Source organism: Pelobates fuscus, chromosome 2 (assembly GCF_036172605.1).
Source record: "Pelobates fuscus isolate aPelFus1 chromosome 2, aPelFus1.pri, whole genome shotgun sequence".
Classification (NCBI taxonomy): domain Eukaryota; kingdom Metazoa; phylum Chordata; class Amphibia; order Anura; family Pelobatidae; genus Pelobates; species Pelobates fuscus.
This window is the reverse complement of record NC_086318.1, coordinates 295902931-295921119: the sequence shown is the minus strand read 5'-3', so window position 1 is coordinate 295921119 and position 18189 is coordinate 295902931. Positions and strand designations below refer to the sequence as shown.

The following is an 18189-nucleotide window of genomic DNA, read 5'->3' as shown; positions in this document are numbered from 1 at the left end:
AGTTTAATACATTATTATTTTTACTGTAATTTCTTGGAAGTATGAATTGCCCTATTGCACCTTGTATTACGTAAAGACGGTAGAAGTAAAATTAACTATTTGACACTATTCTATGATTATGCTGTAATAATAAAAAAGGAAAGCTCTGCACGGCTGTCTACTCATGCTGAGAGCCTTGTGTTGGGGCCTGGACCAGTCTTGGGAGGGGCTGTGTTATGGGTAATAAAAGGGAGGACAGCAGGTGCGGAATTAAATAGGGGTTGGTAACAAAGAATATGAATGGCATGTGGGGGGAGATAGCAATAGGGAGGATGCTACACAGTGCTGAGAGGGGAAGAAGACAGCTGGAGAGCCTGCTATCAGCAGAAAGTCTAAGCAGAGGTACTGGCTGCATAGTACAGACTCAGCCCAGACTGACGTCACCCACCCTCAAGCAGCAGCAGCAGGACCAGAAGTGATTGAATGCACACAACAGACGGGCAGCCTCTCATCTCATTGCCTCCAAACCACTGCTAATGCAAGATAGGAACACGAGCGAAAGAGGCCGCTCACACACTTCATCCCTGCTGCTGCTTATGTGATCGGTGTGCTAAGAAAACAATCAAAGGATCTGATGGTGCATGTAAGGATTAAGAGATGCGAAAGAGGAATTACTAGCCGCTCCGTACTGCTTTACTGTTTGGCAGGATTGTGATGGCAAAGAAGGGTGTTGCCATCATCTTTTAAAATCAGCTACAGAAGTCACATGTACCAGGTTCCCGAGTCTCAGCACTGGTTTATTTATTTTTTATTTTTTTAGAGTGATGCTTGCTGTTTTTCCTGAGAGATTTGTCTGTGACAAGAAGAAAAACTGCAGGTTGCTGCATTGACTGTGGTTTTGTTTTTTGCTTCAAGATGGGAATTACTTGTAGTATTTGTATTTCAATCTTTTCATGACCACACAGGACAGGACCTATATGCACCTATGATGGGATATTTGTAAACACTGTATTCTCAAGACTGTAGCTGATAAAAAGCAGTGGCTGTGGGGAACTTGATTTGTGACATTGGATTACCAAAAGAAGATCGAAAGCGGTTATTTTCATATATTCACAGACCTGAACAGTGCAAGATTTTCTGATGGTCAGGCAGGCTATACTTATCTCATGGTTTGATTTTGTCACTGAGCTAAGGAAATATAAGATCATTGCAGGCAAGATTGCTACAGGAGATCAGTGTTTCCTGTTGATGCCACCTAGGGGCGCTATATCATTCTCTCCGTTGCTTACCCTTGAGATCAGGTGCATAGAAAAACAAGCGGGGATTTTGATCTTCACTGCTGTTTAATATTCCTAATTCACTGGACAAGCATAAGTACAAGTATTTCACTGCTTTCTGCTGTTACTAAAGCCTGTGTACACATATATTTTCTTGTAAAAATCCATGTGTTTACTTACCTACACATTCATTGTGATCTTTTTCATTGATTACAACTGAGTCAGACCTCTCAGGTATATAAGGATAATTAAACATAAGGATAAGGGAACCATATCTAATATACAAAATGACTCACTTGCAGGCTGGATTGTCGCCTGAGACATTAGAGAAAGCTCGGTTGGAGCTAAATGAAAATCCAGACACCTTACACCAAGATATCCAGGAGGTAAGGGACATGGTTATTACACGACCAGATATAGGTTTTCTCAGGACTGATGATGCCTTCATCTTGAGGTTTCTAAGGGCAAGAAAGTTTAACCACTTTGAAGCTTTCCGTCTACTGGCCCAATATTTTGAATACCGCCAACAAAATCTGGATATGTTCAAAAACTTCAAGGCCACAGATCCTGGAATTAAACAGGGACTCAAAGATGGCTTTCCTGGGGTACTGTCAAATCTTGATCATTTTGGTCGAAAGATCCTAGTACTGTTTGCTGCCAACTGGGACCAAAGCAGGTAAAGTTTGGTTGAGAAGGGACAAAAGTACAAATCAATAATACACATGCTGTTATTTTAGGATCTGTCAGACATTACAACATATACCATATTTGTAATTTCATGTATGCTCTCTTCATCCACTTAGAGTACCTGTACAGTAGTATTTTATTGATTATTGCAAAGTAGTTCAGACAACAACAACCTGTGTATCTGCCCTCTGCATTTCAACCCTGTTTCCATCAACTCCTGTATTTATCAGCACCCCTATGACTCTCAGTTCCATTTTATATTTGTCTTTCCCCAATATTCAGATACCACAGTAAAAACCATATCAGTTTTATGGTCCCATGTGTTTCTCGGCCAAATGTTATGTAAGCCACTTATGTACTTCTGTTTTCACTTGTTCCTCATTTCACGGTCATCCTGTATCTTATCAATTGCCCTTCTCACGGTCCCCACACCTGGTATATTCTACCCTCTTAAAAAAAACTATTATCTGCCTCTGGCAACTAGCTATAAGTTGCCCTTCACTAGCTACTGAGCACCGAAATCCATATTCAAAGCCGATCATAGTCACCACCCGTCATATTCATTCCTGGCCTGTTTTTATTTTCAGTCTTTACCAATACATTTATGGCTCAGTGTTGGACTGAGATTTGTGTTTCCACACAAATCCTTTTCAGACACACTCCGGGATGAATTTCCCAGTATACCAGGTGACTCTGGGCACCAATCTGTGCGTTTTAATTAAGAATTTTTTACGTTCCCTACTACTAGTAGATACGTTGAGAGACATTAAAGGTAGATCTGCACTCCCTCCCTCAATACAAGTGCCCACCCCAGGACATCCCTGGGATGGAGGGTTACCTATATCTTGTAGGCCAAGGCATGGATGGTAAAGTGGGACTGGCTGGGATGGTAAAGTGTTTTTAAAGAGACACTCCACTGCACAATTAAAAAATAAATAAAAATCACTATTTAGTAGATGTATTCAAATGAAAACTTGCATGCATTTCATTCCATTAGGGTTATATCTAAAATAGTTTGCAAAACCTGCAGCTTGTCTGCTGTTTTTGCAAGCCTTCCCCTTCTAACTTTGCCCAGACTTTCTTTGGCTGTCCAATCACAGACTTCCTAATGTAGCTCAATGAGAAGTCTTTGCAATGCTGGTGCTCTGAGCAATTGCTCCACCAAACCAGGATGAAACAGGACATGTTGTCTGCTTGATTATTTTTTTAAAAGTGTCAGTTTTTATTGAAATCTGCTCTTTTTTGCAAAATAAAAAATAGTACTCACTTTTCACACATAAAGCTTTTCAGCAAGCTAAAATGATTTAGGAGTCTGGAGTGTCTCTTTAACATGGGATACTCCTGCATGTTATGAAAGTCACCAACCTTAGATCAGCCATTATTGTTGCAGGACCAGTCTTTACCCCTCTGTGCACTGGCTACTGTTCCATATGTCCCCATACTGTTGTCTCTGATGGAGGGTATGAATCTATGATGGCACAACTTCCTCCATCAAATGGTGTATCATAGACACAGCAAGGTGTAGTGACATTTGTAGTCAGGAAGCATGTGCTTTTAGAGGCAAGTACTGCTGCTATTACCAAATAATAGCCCACCAGAGGAGCCTCGAATGCACATTATTGGGGGTGGGGTGGGGTCCAGGAGGAATTATTTTAGAAGCTCAATTATATGATATGAATGTAGATAACAAAATTAAATGGAGAGGTATAATGAAGATGGAGAACAATAACCAGGTCTAACTAGGAATGGGAGATAATGTGATGTAAAATGTGATGGGATAACATTAAGAGGACAGTTTAAAAACTCAAACTCAGCATGCAGTGGGGGATATGAAAACATGATTTTACTGCTTTATAAACGTATCAAGAAATAAATATATTGTCAGAAATAGTTTTTGTTCTAATGATTTACATTCTATTCCACTAACAACTGAAAAAAGTCTGTATATGTTTAATATTGCACATAGCACACATTTCAAAAATTGGTTGAAAATAAATGGTGCATTGCAGTACTATAAAATATATTTTCAAAGAGCATGGAACATATGAAAATCTGCTTAGAGGAATGCATATTTAACTAGCACTTTAAATCAGACTCCATTATGCCTGTTAAGTTACAGAGAAAAATATATATATATTTATTTATTATCTATAATCCTGAGGAAAGTCCTAATCGTGGACTGAAACATTGATCAGTAAAGAATGGAACTTTTATCACGAAGACCGTGAGTGCTAGCCAGTTCATACATATAGCACACTTTTGCCTCTGAATTCCACTTTATACATGGATTCCTTGGGGTATGTGTCTGCTTTATACAACAGCTTTGAAAAGAGTTGGTATGAGGAAAAATGTGGTTCTTTGTTGAGACATTTGCATATGCCTACCCAGAATCCCTTTCAGTTGTGAGAGCACTGTTAAAGTGAGATTTCTGTGGGAAAAGCTAGTCTTATGGCTTGACTGGTGTGCACTTGTGTTTAGCAATGTATTAACTATCCATTTACTTCAGGTGGAAGGGGTTTTCATCCACACTTTTTTCCCCACCACATCCCTGTTGGTATGTACTTTACAAGTAGCACCAAACCTCCTTAACAATCCAGTTACCAACCTCATGCTGATGAGTTGCATCACCAAGGTAACAGCTGTCCATGAGTTGTTCACTGGCGTTGCTCCTCTTCCTGAGTTGTGTTTCAAAGCTGTTGTATACAGCAGACACATACTCCAATAAATCCATGTATAAAGCCGAATTATGAGGCAAAAATGTGGTTCTTTGTTGAGCTCATTTGCACATGCCTACCCAGAATCTGTTGCAGTAGTGAGAGTACTGTTAAAGTTAGATTTCTGTGGGAAAAGCAAGTCTTACATAGTTACATAGCTGAAAAAAGACTTGCGTCCATCAAGTTCAGTCTTCCTCACATTTGTTTTTTTACTGTTGATCTTATGGCATGACTGGTGTGTGTATTTGTGTTTAGTAATGTATTAACTATCCACTTCAGGTGGAAGTGGTTTTCATGCACACTTTTTTCCCTGTCTCAACTCATTTGGTATGTATATGTATACCTATATACAGTGAGGGGAAAAAAGTATTTGATCACCTGCTGAATAACAAAAACAAAATCCAGAAAAACACATGTCAAAAAAGTTATACATTGATTTGCATGTCAATGAGCGAAATAAGTATTTGACCCCTTCGACTTAGTACTTGGTGGCAAAACCCTTGTTGGCAATCACAGAGGTCAGATGTTTCTTGTAGTTGGCCACCAGGTTTTCACACATCTCTTGTGGGATTTTGTCTCACTCCTATTTGCAGATCCTCTCCAAATCCTTATTATTTTGAGGCTGATGTTCGGGAACTCGAACCTTCAGCTCCCTCAACAGATTTTCTATGGGATAAAGGTCTGAAGACCTTAATCCCATAGAAAATCTATGGACCTCAATGTGCTTCAACTTTGTTGCCTTGGCTGTGTGTTTTTGGGTCATTGTCATGCTTGAATACCCAATGCCCTGGCTGAGGGAAGGTGGTTTTCTCCCGACATTTGATGGTACATGGACCCGTCCATCGTCCCTTTGATATGGTGCAGTTGTCCCTTAGCAGAAAAACACCCCAAAGCATAATGTTTACACCTCCATGTTTGATGGTGGGAATGGTGTTCTTGGGGTCATAGGCAGCATTCCTCCTCCTCCAAACACAGCAAGTTGAGTTGATGCCAAAGAGCTTGATTTTGGTCTCATCTGACCACAACATTTTTACCCAGTTCTCCTCTGAATCATTCAGATGTTCACTGGCAAACTTCAGACGGGCCTGTCCATGTGCTTTCTTGAGCAGGGGGAATTTGCAGGTGCTGCAGGATTTCAGTCCTTCACGGCATAGTGTGTTACCAATAGTTTTCTATGGTCCCAGCTGCCCTAACATCATTATAAAGATCCTGTAGTTCTGGACTGATTCCTCACCGTTCTCATGATCATTCAAACTCAACGAGGTGAGTGTTAAGACCTGCAGTGATTATGGTACTGCGATCTTCTATTCCTTTCCCAATAGCTGAGCATAAGTGATTATAGCTGCAGTTAGGAGGTAGAGGAATAGTGTAGATGAATGCAGCTTCCAAGACGATTCTCCCCAGCAAGTAGAATATTCCCCAAGCATGAGCCTAGACTTCATGAAGGGTGTAACAGGAATGATTTTTATTGATGCCACACTGGCTTTTATGAGAATCCTCCTGCAAGAGGACCTCCCACAGTAAACAAAGACAATAACCAATCAGCATACAGATTAACAGTAACCCCTGCCCTCTCTCTGCCTGAGAGATATTGAGATAAGTTAAGGAATAACCCAATTATCTCCAGGCAGAGTACACACAATTTTTCCAAAAATTCGAACACCCCTTTACACACAAGGTATCCCCACAAACATATTCCCTGATAGCCCCGATCTGGGGGACCAACATATTCAATTTCACCCAGATCGGTTCAGGGGTTCTCAAAAAGTATGGAAGTCATAAGTTACCAACCACACACGAGGCTCCTGCCCAAAACAGTTCCAAGAATTCAGCGTGTGCGGTCGGTCAAATCAGTAAATGGCATAAAAACAAATAAAGTCCCGAATGGATCCTCCTGGTTCATAGGAGCGATTGCTCCCCTTGTTCGTATGAACCAAACTACCAAATGGCGCTCTCCTGGCTGTTCGGCAACTAAAGGAAGCAGGCGTTCGGTAGTTTCAGCGGTGGTTCGGGAGGTCGAGTGTCCGATTTTACTTCCAGACACTCGACGACCAAGTCCCGCTGCCTCCTTTTGTGCAAACAAGATGGCCACCATTTTCTGTTCCACGTGGCATTCGGCTATACGAATGGCGGGCGTCCAGAGAGCGCTTAATAGACAGTTCTTTTGAAGTTAATGAGCCAAGAGGGTGGTCGGTGTTCGGTAGTTTTAAACTGCCGAACCAATAAATCCAAAATAAACTAAATGGTGCAGAAAAGCACAAACACAGAAGAAAATGCCGAACTCAGTCTATTTTCTTCACAGTGAGATCTTGCATTGAGCACCAGACCAAGGGAGACTGACAGTTATTTTGTGTTTCTTCCATTTGCATTTGCACCAACTCACCTTCTCACCAAGCTACTTAGCGATGGTCTTGTAGCCCATTCCAGCCTCGTGCAGGTCTACAATCTTGTCCCTGAAATCCTTGGACAGCTGTTTGGTCTTGGCCATAGTGGAGAGTTTGGAATCTGATTGATTGATTCTAAGAGCACAAAGGTGGGGCTTTAGGACAGGGGGTAGAGGGCTTGTAGGTTGTAGTGGGGTTGTGGAGGGTACAGAGCCTATAGGGAGTAATGGGGCTGTTGGGATAGTGGGAACAGGGCTTATAGGGAGTAGAGCGACTGTAGGGGGTAGAGGGCTGACAGGGGTTAGTGGGGCTCTAGGTGGTTAGTGAGGTTGTAGGTGGGTAGAGGGCTTATAAGAAGTAGTAGGGCTGTGAGGATTAGAGTGACTGTAGGGGGTAGAGGGCTTATAGGGGTAGTGGGACTGAAGTGGAAGAGGGCTTAAAGGGGTACTGCGGCTGTAGGTGGGTAGTGACGCTGTAGGTGGGTAGAGAGCTTGTAGCAGGTTGTGGTAGAGGGACTGAAGGCTTACAAGGAGTAGTGGGCTTGTAGGTTGTAGTGGGGCTTTGGGGATAGAGGGGGCCGATTATATAAACTTTTAATAACAAAAAAACCCAAAAAACGATTCCCCTCCCTTAGCCTCACCTGTGACATGCTGTTGCAGACACTGCTTGCTCCTTGTAACACACATCAGGGCAGCTTCGTGCGGCTCACTGATCTTTGACTCATGATGTCAGTTCCTGCATATCGAGCTGCACAGAGCTGCCTGATCTGTTACAGACTCAGCTCTCTTGTCTGTAAGATGTGTTCATCAGTCAGGCACACGGAGAGGCAGCCTAGTAGGTCTTTGGGAAGGCCCATGAACTGCCTCTCAGTGTGCCATGGTGGGACCTGACAAGGGGAAATGTATTTTGTAACAGGGGCCTGTGGAGGGCTGTGTGGGCCCCTTGCTGTGTGCAGGCTGGCTGGGGAGATTGCTTAACTCCGCAACTGAGCCTTACCTTACTGCATACTGGGCTGGCCCCCAAAAGCCTTGACGAATCCATGATTGATTTGCCCGAGTTCTCAGTCCACCCCTGCTTGTGAGAACTTGCGGGAAGAAGATGATGGACCCACGAGGGAGTTCAGGTAAGTTAAACTCACCTTTGAGTGACTACCCCCCGGCTACTGGACCCCAGAGGTGATGTCATCATCAGGTTTCTTTGCAAATTATGCAGAGTCCCCAGATGTTGACAGTGCTTCTTTAAGAGTTATTTGTCTCAGTAATAGTAAAGGAGCACAGAATATAGGTATAAATGTTTCTCTCTTTTGTAATTTTAAATTGTGGGGAATATCTCCCAAGTGTACCCGTACCTCTATTATCAGTCCCCCAACGAATAAAGGGGCAGAGCAGTCTTTCTGCATGGGTATGCTGGGCAGCTGTCCGGGGGCCTCACAAGCATGCCCATGTATCCTTTAATCTTCCCTATGAGCCTATGCAGAGCAGTCATGATCTCCCTAACCAGTCCAAAGGCACTTCACTGCATGAGAGGGTGAGAGGACCCGGGAGGCTGCAAGAGAGGGAAGAGAAGGAGGACTCCTCTCACAAAGCAAGCTCAGTTTATGAAAGGTGAAGTGAGTCCTCAGCCAAAAGTTGCTGCAGCCTGAAGTTCATATTCCACCACTGGACCACAAGGCAGTGCAATGTCTCCTCTCTCTGGCCAAAGGTAAGAAGGGAGGACATAAAGTTTTTTTAAATATACATTTGCTCCCTTATCACCCCCCCCACACACACACACACACAAAATAGACCCTTTGCACCCGTCACACACACTCAACCTTTTACATAGACACTGAACCACTACACATGCTGCACCCCTCACACACTGCACCCCTCACACACACTGCACCCTGCACAAACACAGTCTGTCACGAACGCACCCTACTCCAAGAGTGTGCGTGACGTAGTTGTGGTGGTGGGTTAAAGTACACTATTTGTCTTCACTAGACCGGAAATAATGACAAAATCCCCCTTTTTAACACCACCCACACTTAAACACAATAATATATTACTATTACTATTTTAACGCTGCCACCACCTAGACAATTTATAAAAGGGGTGCCTTGGTCCCCCAGGTAAATCAACAATAAAACCCACCAAATATTACTTAGTACAATATTTAAGGAATTACAAAAATACTAACTAGTCTCTTCAGGTAACGTGATTCTTAACCAGACAAAGGCAGAACTTAATAAATTAATGTTTATTATGAACAAAGAATAGTCACAGTGCATATAACAATATATGATAAACAAGTTATTTACACCAACAACAGATAAAAACAAAAAGGATAAAAAATAGATAAAAAATAAAAAGGATAAAAAATAGAAGTCCTAATTACTCACTGTAGCGGAGTAGCAGTATAACCACGGTATCTCCGCTGGTAGTCTGTGTGTGTATACTATGTAGCCTGTGTATATGTACTCAGCAGTCTGTGAATGAATTCAGCAGTGTGTATGTATGTATGTATGTATGTATTGTATGTATGTATTGCATTTGTTGGTGATACCAAAAAAATTAGGCTTGATTTTATCGATAATTAAAGAAAAATGTATTCCAGTGAGTGGTTGTGTAGGCAGAACCACAGTGCACTGCTGTGCCTGTGGTACTAAAATGCTGTTAAGGTGGCCCTGAGATAATGTGTAATGAATTTATTAACTTGACTTTGCAGGCCTAAAAACATCTTAAAAACATTCATAATTGAAAACTGCATATGTATAAATGTATATATGTTCATATTCCTCCTCTGCTTGTAATGTATTGTGTTGATTCCGTGAATAAATGAAATTGTTATGGTGCCAAGAGGCCCCCTGGCGCACTGTAACCTCAAAGCTTTAAACAATTCTCAAACGGTTTAACCCCAAAGTGTGCCTCAAGCGCAGATCTGTAAGTGTCATATGCGGCATCCGGCTTCTGACTTTTAGAATCTCAGCAACTGATTGGCTTAGAGCGTCAGCTGACTGCTAAAAGCCAATCTGCAGTGCCCCTGCCCTCATGCTTCCTCAAATTGAGATTCCGAATACGGTTTTGATATTTACACCCTCTGTAGCGGCACCCCGGTGTAGTAGGGGTTTACGCCGCTGAGAAGGTGTCCTTTCCCCCAAGCACGAAGTTAGCTACAGCATAACAGGTTCCCCATAATTACGACATCCAAGTAATAGTCATCCCCTCCAAGCACGAGACGAGACTCTGTGTTGAGGGTCAAAGTAGGAATAATGTTTATTCGGTAACTCGGGCTTTTATGCCGTACAACAACTCCTCCCCGTATCCGGAGGAGATAATACATTTACAGTGGGAGTCACTCCCACTGTACCGAGCAGAATATTATACCATTATTACAAGTTTATATAATCCACACAATATGCAACGAAAATACATTGTGCTACGTGTATTAGGGAACGGAGATCTAGGGGAACAATATACGTGAAAATCCCCTAGATCGGTTGGGCCGTTCGCCAGATACACGTTTGCACCAATTACTCAAAAACTATACAAGATAAACGAAAACTCTCTGTTGGACCGGGTGTCTTTAGTTCGGTACTTTGGATCCGTCGACTAGCATGGGCGTACGTCGTTGGTAAGGTCGGAATTCGTCGTGTGGAAAGTTCGGTCATTAGTCCATGCGGTCAAAATGGCCGCGACCCATTGTTCTCTCCACGTGGCGATGTATACCGTACGGATCCACAAGTACCCGAAATCCACAATAATCCATATGCAACGGCAATTCTCCGAGATGGTATCTGTTACACCCAAAAGGGGTCTGTCACACGGCTCCCTCCTAGTGGTACACTCCGGCAGACCTGGATTGATCCTTTCGGATTAACTTAGGGATGACCGGAATTCATTTGTCCGGAGAATTGTCCAGTTGTCGAGACAACCCATCGGCGTTGCCATTTAGCTTACCGGGTCGATAGCTGATGGTGAAATTGTACGTTTGCAGGGCCAAGCTCCATCTTAGCAATCGGCCGTTGTCTCCTGCGACCCGGTTAAGCCATACCAATGGATTGTGATCGGTTACCAAAGAGAATTCCTGTCCATACAAATAAGGTGTTAGTTTTTTCAATGCCCATACCAGGGCCAGGCACTCTTTCTCTACGGCCGCATAACTCACTTCCCTCGGTAACAGCTTTCGGCTGAGGTATGCGACCGGATGCTCTTTTCCATCTTCCCCGATTTGGCTCAGCACAGCCCCCAGTCCATACATGGAAGCGTCTGTATGTACAAGGAAACGTTTGTTAGGTACTGGGGCAGCCAAGACAGGAGCATTAACAAGAGCATGTTTGAGAGATTGAAATGCGGCTTCGCAAGCGGGAGACCACAGGACCTGTCTGGGTAAATTCTTTTTGGTCAAGTCAGTCAAAGGTTTGGCTACCGTGCTATAATCAGGGACAAAGCGCCTATAGTACCCGGCGGTCCCTAAGAAGGCCAATACCTGGGTCTTGGTATTCGGTGTGGGCCAGTTCGCTACTGCCTCAACCTTGGCAGGCTCCGGTCTCTGGTTTCCACACCCCACCCGGTGTCCCAGGTATTGGACCTCGGCCATTCCTAAATGGCATTTCTCGGGTTTTAGTGTCAGGCCCGCGGCCCGAATCTTATCTAGGACTACCCCTACGTGGACTAAATGTTCTTCCCAAGACTCACTGTAGATCGCAATGTCATCCAGGTATGCACACGCAAACTCCTGGAAGCCATCGAGGAGCCGATCCACCATTCGCTGGAACGTAGCCGGGGCATTTTTCATCCCGAATGGCATGACCTTAAATTGGTATAAGCCAAACGGGGTGACAAAGGCCGACTTGGGGACGGCATCCTCGGCCAGGGGGATCTGCCAATAACCCTTGCAGAGGTCTATGGTAGAGAGGTAGTTACCCCTGGCTATGCGATCTAATAATTCGTCTACCCGAGGCATGGGGTAAGCGTCAGTGGTAGTCTTTTCATTTAGTCGCCTGTAGTCGACGCAGAACCGAGTGGTTCCGTCTTTCTTGGGGACTAAGACTACGGGAGAGGCCCAGGGACTGTCGGATGGCTCAATGACCCCCAGCTGGGTCATTTCCCGTATTTCCTTCAGCATTCCGTCCCGGACGGCTTCCGGAATACGGTACGGGGGTTGTCGGAGGGGGGCCTGCCCTGGGGTCTCTACTTTGTGTATGGCCAGGGTGGTGTATCCTGGCTCCTGGGAGAAGGTACTCTGCTTCTCCCATAGGAGCTGTCTAGCCTGCTCTAGCTCCGTAGGGTTCAGTCGTTCTCCCAGCTTCACTAGGCTAACTGGGTCGGGGTGAGTCTCCTTTTCCAGCAGGTCAGGTAGGGGTAAATTTTCGGGGTCATCAGTAGCTGGGGCACAAACAGCGTTAACATCTTCCTGTCGCTCTTGGTACTCTTTCAACATGTTCACATGAAAGGAGCGTTGGATCCTTTCATCTGCACAGCTGGCAATAAGGTAGGTGGTATCACAGAGTTGGGCTAAAACCTTGTAAGGACCCTGCCACGCAGCCTGCAGTTTGTTGTCCTTCACCGGTTTTAGCACCAATACCTTCTGCCCTATATGGAACAGTCGTTGCCGGGCACCCCTATCGTACCATCGTTTCTGTCGCCCCTGGGCCGCCTGGAGATTCTCCCTTACCAATAGGGAGAGTTGCTCCATGCGGTCCCGGAGCTCCAGGACATATGGCACAATAGGTGTCCCTGCCTGTTCGGTTTCCCCTTCCCAGTGGTCCCGAATGAGATCGAGGGGTCCTCGCACCCTCCTCCCATACAATAACTCAAAGGGAGAGAAACCCGTAGATTCTTGGGGGACCTCCCTATAGGCAAATAACAGGTGGGGTAAGAATCTCTCCCAGTCTCTGCAACCGTCCGTAAAGGTCCTCAACATTTGTTTGAGAGTCCCATTAAAGCGCTCACAGAGACCGTTAGTTTGAGGGTGGTACGGGGAACTGAGCAGGGGTTTAATGTGGCACACTTTCCATAACTGCTGTGTGAGTACGGCAGTGAACTGGGTTCCCTGGTCGGATAGGATTTCTTTAGGGAACCCCACCCGAGTGAATATCTTAACCAAGGCATCGGCTACCGTCTCCGCTTCAATATTCGGCAGGGGTACCGCCTCGGGGTACCAGGTCCCATAGTCCACCACGGTAAGAATGTACTTCTTACCGGACGGGCTATGTCGCGCTAGGGGGCCTACAATGTCGACGGCGACCCTATAGAAGGGTTCCCCAATGATCGGCATCGACATTAATTTAGCCTTCGGGCGATCTCCCCTCTTACCCACCCGTTGGCAAGTGTCACAGGTTCTGCAATATTGTCGCACGTCCCGGTTAAACCCTGGCCAGAAGAAATTCTGGGTAATCCTATGGGCCGTGCGACGTACTCCTGAATGGCCAGCTAAGGGTATATCGTGAGCGATCCTCATGATCTCTCGCCTGTACTTTTTCGGTAGCACTAGTTGCTTCTGTGGGACGGGGTTTTTACCTGCTGCGGGCTCCTGGGGGATCCTATACAGTCTATCCCCCACCCACTCGTAGCTTTCCCCATCTGTCCCCGGTTCCCCTTTCTCTGCCTTATCCCTATATTTCCGGAGAGTGACGTCTTCGCGTCTCCCTCCCAAAAGTCTCAGGGGTATCCCAGTCTAAGGGGGTCTGTCCTAAGGTCACAGTCGGAGGGTCAGATCTTACCTGGGTCTCCGCGACTGGCGGGCCGGTTCCAATAGCACGAGCCTGAGCCCGGGTGGTGACAGGGCAGGCTCCAGCAGGGCCTTGGGGAGCAAAAGCGGACAACAGCGGGGCTAAGTCATTTCCCAAAAGTACTTCCGCGGGTAGCCCTTTCATCAGGCCCACATTCACTTGGCCAGCTCCCACCCCCCAATCCAAATGCACTCGGGCCGTGGGGAGGCGATGTACTGCACCCCCGGCCACTCTAACGGCCACCGTTTGGCCAGTATGTTCTTTTTCTGGGACCAGGTCGTGTTGAATCAAGGTTAAGGTGGCCCCAGTGTCTCGTAACCCACTGACAATTTGTCCATTCACTCGGACTGTTTGTCGGTGATGCTGCCGGTTGTCTACAGCAGCCGCATATAGGGGATTGGCCTCGTGTAAAATCTCCCATTGCTCTTCCCCCAGGGGTTGGGCTTCAATGCAATGGGCCCCTGAGGTAAAAGGTCGGGGGTTCCCTTCAGCGGGCTTCCTCCAGGAAGTTTGTCGAGCGGGATCAAGTGGGCATTTGTCCCTCAGGTGACCCACCTGCTGGCACCTATGGCACCGCCGGCGGTCCGGGACACTTGACTGGGTGAAGCGGGAGGAAGTGTTGTAGCTAGGTTGGATAGTGGGGGTGGTTGGAGTAGGGCCGACAGGGCGGCTTTCTACTCGGGCAGCTGTCTTTTGGGCCGAGGGATCGGGTTTGCGGGCGTCTGCGTACTCGTCGGCCAACCGGGCGGCTTCGGGTAGGGTAAGTGGTCTCCTATCCCGAATCCACTCTCTGAGCTCCTTGTCCACCTTTTCAAAAAAATGTTCTAACAAAAACAACTGTAAAACCTCCTCCGTGGTGGTAGCTTGGCACCCATCCATCCAGTGGCCAGCCGTGCGTTGTAATCGGCAGGCCCATTCGGTGTAGGAGTCACCGGTTTGCTTTCGGGATTCCCGGAAGCGTCTCCGATATGCTTCGGGGGTTACCGCATATCGGGACAATAGAGCTTCTTTTACCAATCGGTAGTTTCCCACCTCATGGTCCGGGATCGCCCGGAAAGCATCGCTGGCTCGTCCGGATAATTTGCCAGACAAAATTTTGACCCACTCCTCGGAGGGTACTTTATGCAGGGCACATTGACGTTCAAAGTCCGCTAGGTATTGGTCGATCTCCCCCTCTGCTTCCACAAAATTTTTAAAAGCGGCAAAGTGTACTTTCCTCTTTTCCTCGGGAGTTTGGAAAGTCCCCGCAATTGGACTGGTGCCAGTGGAAGTCTGGCGCCGGTTGGCATCGACTGCCGCAATGACTTGGGTTACAATCCTAGGTGAGGGGTTTGGTCCGTAGTGAGCCAGCCTTACCCTCACCTCGTGGTCGAATTGTTCATCTGCTGGCGTTCGGACCAAGGCGATCTCCGGTTCTGGGTTTGGTTCGACATCCAGTCCGTCATTCTGTTCGGCTAGGTCCAATGCGACCAATTCTGCCAAAATGTCTCTTTTCTTTTTGTTGCTAGCCGAACGACCACGGCTCTCCAACAAGTCTTTTAGGGTAGATCGTTTCAACCTTCCGTAGTAGGCCTCCATCCTGATTGCTCTCGGTAGCTGTCCTTCTGGGGTGAAAGAACGATCCCACCGCTGCCACCAATTGTAGCGGCACCCCGGTGTAGTAGGGGTTTACGCCGCTGAGAAGGTGTCCTTTCCCCCAAGCACGAAGTTAGCTACAGCATAACAGGTTCCCCATAATTACGACATCCAAGTAATAGTCATCCCCTCCAAGCACGAGACGAGACTCTGTGTTGAGGGTCAAAGTAGGAATAATGTTTATTCGGTAACTCGGGCTTTTATGCCGTACAACAACTCCTCCCCGTATCCGGAGGAGATAATACATTTACAGTGGGAGTCACTCCCACTGTACCGAGCAGAATATTATACCATTATTACAAGTTTATATAATCCACACAATATGCAACGAAAATACATTGTGCTACGTGTATTAGGGAACGGAGATCTAGGGGAACAATATACGTGAAAATCCCCTAGATCGGTTGGGCCGTTCGCCAGATACACGTTTGCACCAATTACTCAAAAACTATACAAGATAAACGAAAACTCTCTGTTGGACCGGGTGTCTTTAGTTCGGTACTTTGGATCCGTCGACTAGCATGGGCGTACGTCGTTGGTAAGGTCGGAATTCGTCGTGTGGAAAGTTCGGTCATTAGTCCATGCGGTCAAAATGGCCGCGACCCATTGTTCTCTCCACGTGGCGATGTATACCGTACGGATCCACAAGTACCCGAAATCCACAATAATCCATATGCAACGGCAATTCTCCGAGATGGTATCTGTTACACCCAAAAGGGGTCTGTCACACCCTCTATAACCATTCTTGTAAAACTGACTGGACTACAGAGCATAACGGCCAGGGCCTGCAAAACTGACTGGACTACAGAGTTTCTCCTCACCAGCCTATTCAAGCTCAAAAAGGCCCATTATAATGGCTAAAAAAAGTGATCAGGTGCCTTCTCTGCCTAATGGGAAATCTGGCACTGCCAATTATAGGGCCAAATCCTTCTGTCCCTCTTGATGTATCCGAATATCCTTTTATAGAATCTCCATGTGGTTAGTATGTTTGTTAGTAAACTATCTTTAAACTTCAATAAATATGTTTAGAAATCCATCTATGTAAATAAATACATTGTCCATGTTTTTAATTTTATGGCAAGACAGGAGGCTTCATATTTGCTTATCTTTCTTTACTGAAACTCCCAGCAGCAAAGAAACAGTTAACAGCAGTGTAAAAAAAGTTTAACCAATCAGAGTGCATCACAGCAATATAAACTGTCATCAGGCTCCTTCCAATTCCTCTTTCTTTGCTGCTTAGCCTCCCAGGTGAGTCTATTCTAATTATACTCCTATTTATGCTCGATTTTTATATATATATATGAGTATATTGCTTTAATATTATATATATTTATTCATTTACTTATTCTAGTATTTTTTCTCAGCCTTTCTGTGCTTTTACACACTGCTTAGGTGACATGGGCTGACTCCCCAGTCAACCTATAAACACAATTGCCTCTCTTATTTTTTCTACCATACTTGTAATTCTTATACTGTCTGTTTAACTGACACACTTTTCCCCGCAGCGCCCGGCATTTTGCCGGTCCGCTCCGCTCTGTTTTTTCCCTCACACACTTCGTGTGTTGCATTGAGTCTCCATAGAGACGTTTCCCGCCCTTTTCTTTCCGCGGCCATTTCTATTTACCTTTTCCCGGGCTTCCTCTCAGCGCCATCTTGCGGAAATTTTATGCGCGGCGGTTCACTCGCATTTCAGCTCCCACTGCAGAACGCGACCCAGCTGTTCGGTAAGTACTTGTGTCCCTTAAAGCCCCAGACCTTTTTATTTTAAATCATTAAAGATACATACTCAAAATTTCCCTTTTTTCTTGACAGGTTTTTTCAACTTAAAAAATCCTTGCTTGATACTGAGGGTGACCCCCTCAAGCCTTTATTCAGAGGGTGACCCCCTCTAGCCTTCCTTCAAGGGTGACCCCCCTTTTTTTCTGCCTCTATACAGGGTAATCCCTATTTTATAACACAGGCACATACCTGTTATTTGATTTTGGACATTTCATTGTCCTTCTCTCTCTGGGTGAACCCCATTGATATATTGTGGATGAACCCCACTGTTACAAAAATTACTTTCTGTATAAGTCCACCGCCTCATTGTAATTAGTTTGTCTGCATACCAAAATTAAAAATAATAAAAATTTAAAAAATTTAAAAAAAAAATAAATAAAAATTTTAAACTATATATATATATTGTATATAATATTATTTTCTTTTGTGGTGACCCCACTGTTATTGACATTATGTCTGATGTGCCGGAACCAGCAGTTTCTGCCGAACTTAAGGCTTGGCTATTCAATGCCATCACTGAATCTATTCCTAAAGCTTTAGCGGCTTTCAGCGAGCAGACAATACCAGCCCCTACGGCGACCATTACCCAACTCTCAGATTCCGAAGATTCTCACACTTCGGAACATGAAGGAGCCCCTCGCAAACGCCCTTGGAAGGGCGATAGCGCCACCGCCGGTAAAGGCAAAGCGCCCGCTAAACACCCTAAAGTGCCCTATTCAAAACCCAAACATGATTTTGACGCATTTGAGGGTTCTACCTCTGACTTTAACCTCCAAGTATTAGACGAATACTACGCAGAACACTCTGATACTGAGGCTCCGCCTCATAAGACATTCCGAGACCTTTATCCATCCGATTCTGCAACTAATGAACCCCTCATACCTCTAGAGGAACTCCAATCGGAGTCTGACCCCATGGATACCTTATTTGACACCTCTGGACGCCCTCTATTTGACCCCAGGTGCATTAAGCACCCTAGATCGGCCGAATGGACACCCCCAGACGACATTGCCAAATATTGT

The 18189-nt window shown here is 45.5% G+C and overlaps 1 protein-coding gene across 1 annotated transcript in view; it reads left to right on the top strand.

Moving 5' to 3' along the window:
- The first annotated feature begins 374 nt into the window (after positions 1–374).
- The window catches only part of CLVS2 (clavesin 2), a 160852-nt gene continuing 143037 nt past the window's right edge, over positions 375–18189 (top strand). Inside the window, exon 1 of the mRNA XM_063443458.1 lies at positions 375–1932. Coding sequence (XP_063299528.1) covers positions 1544–1932 — 389 coding nt within the window. The 5' untranslated portion in view covers positions 375–1543. The remainder of the gene's footprint in view (positions 1933–18189) is intronic.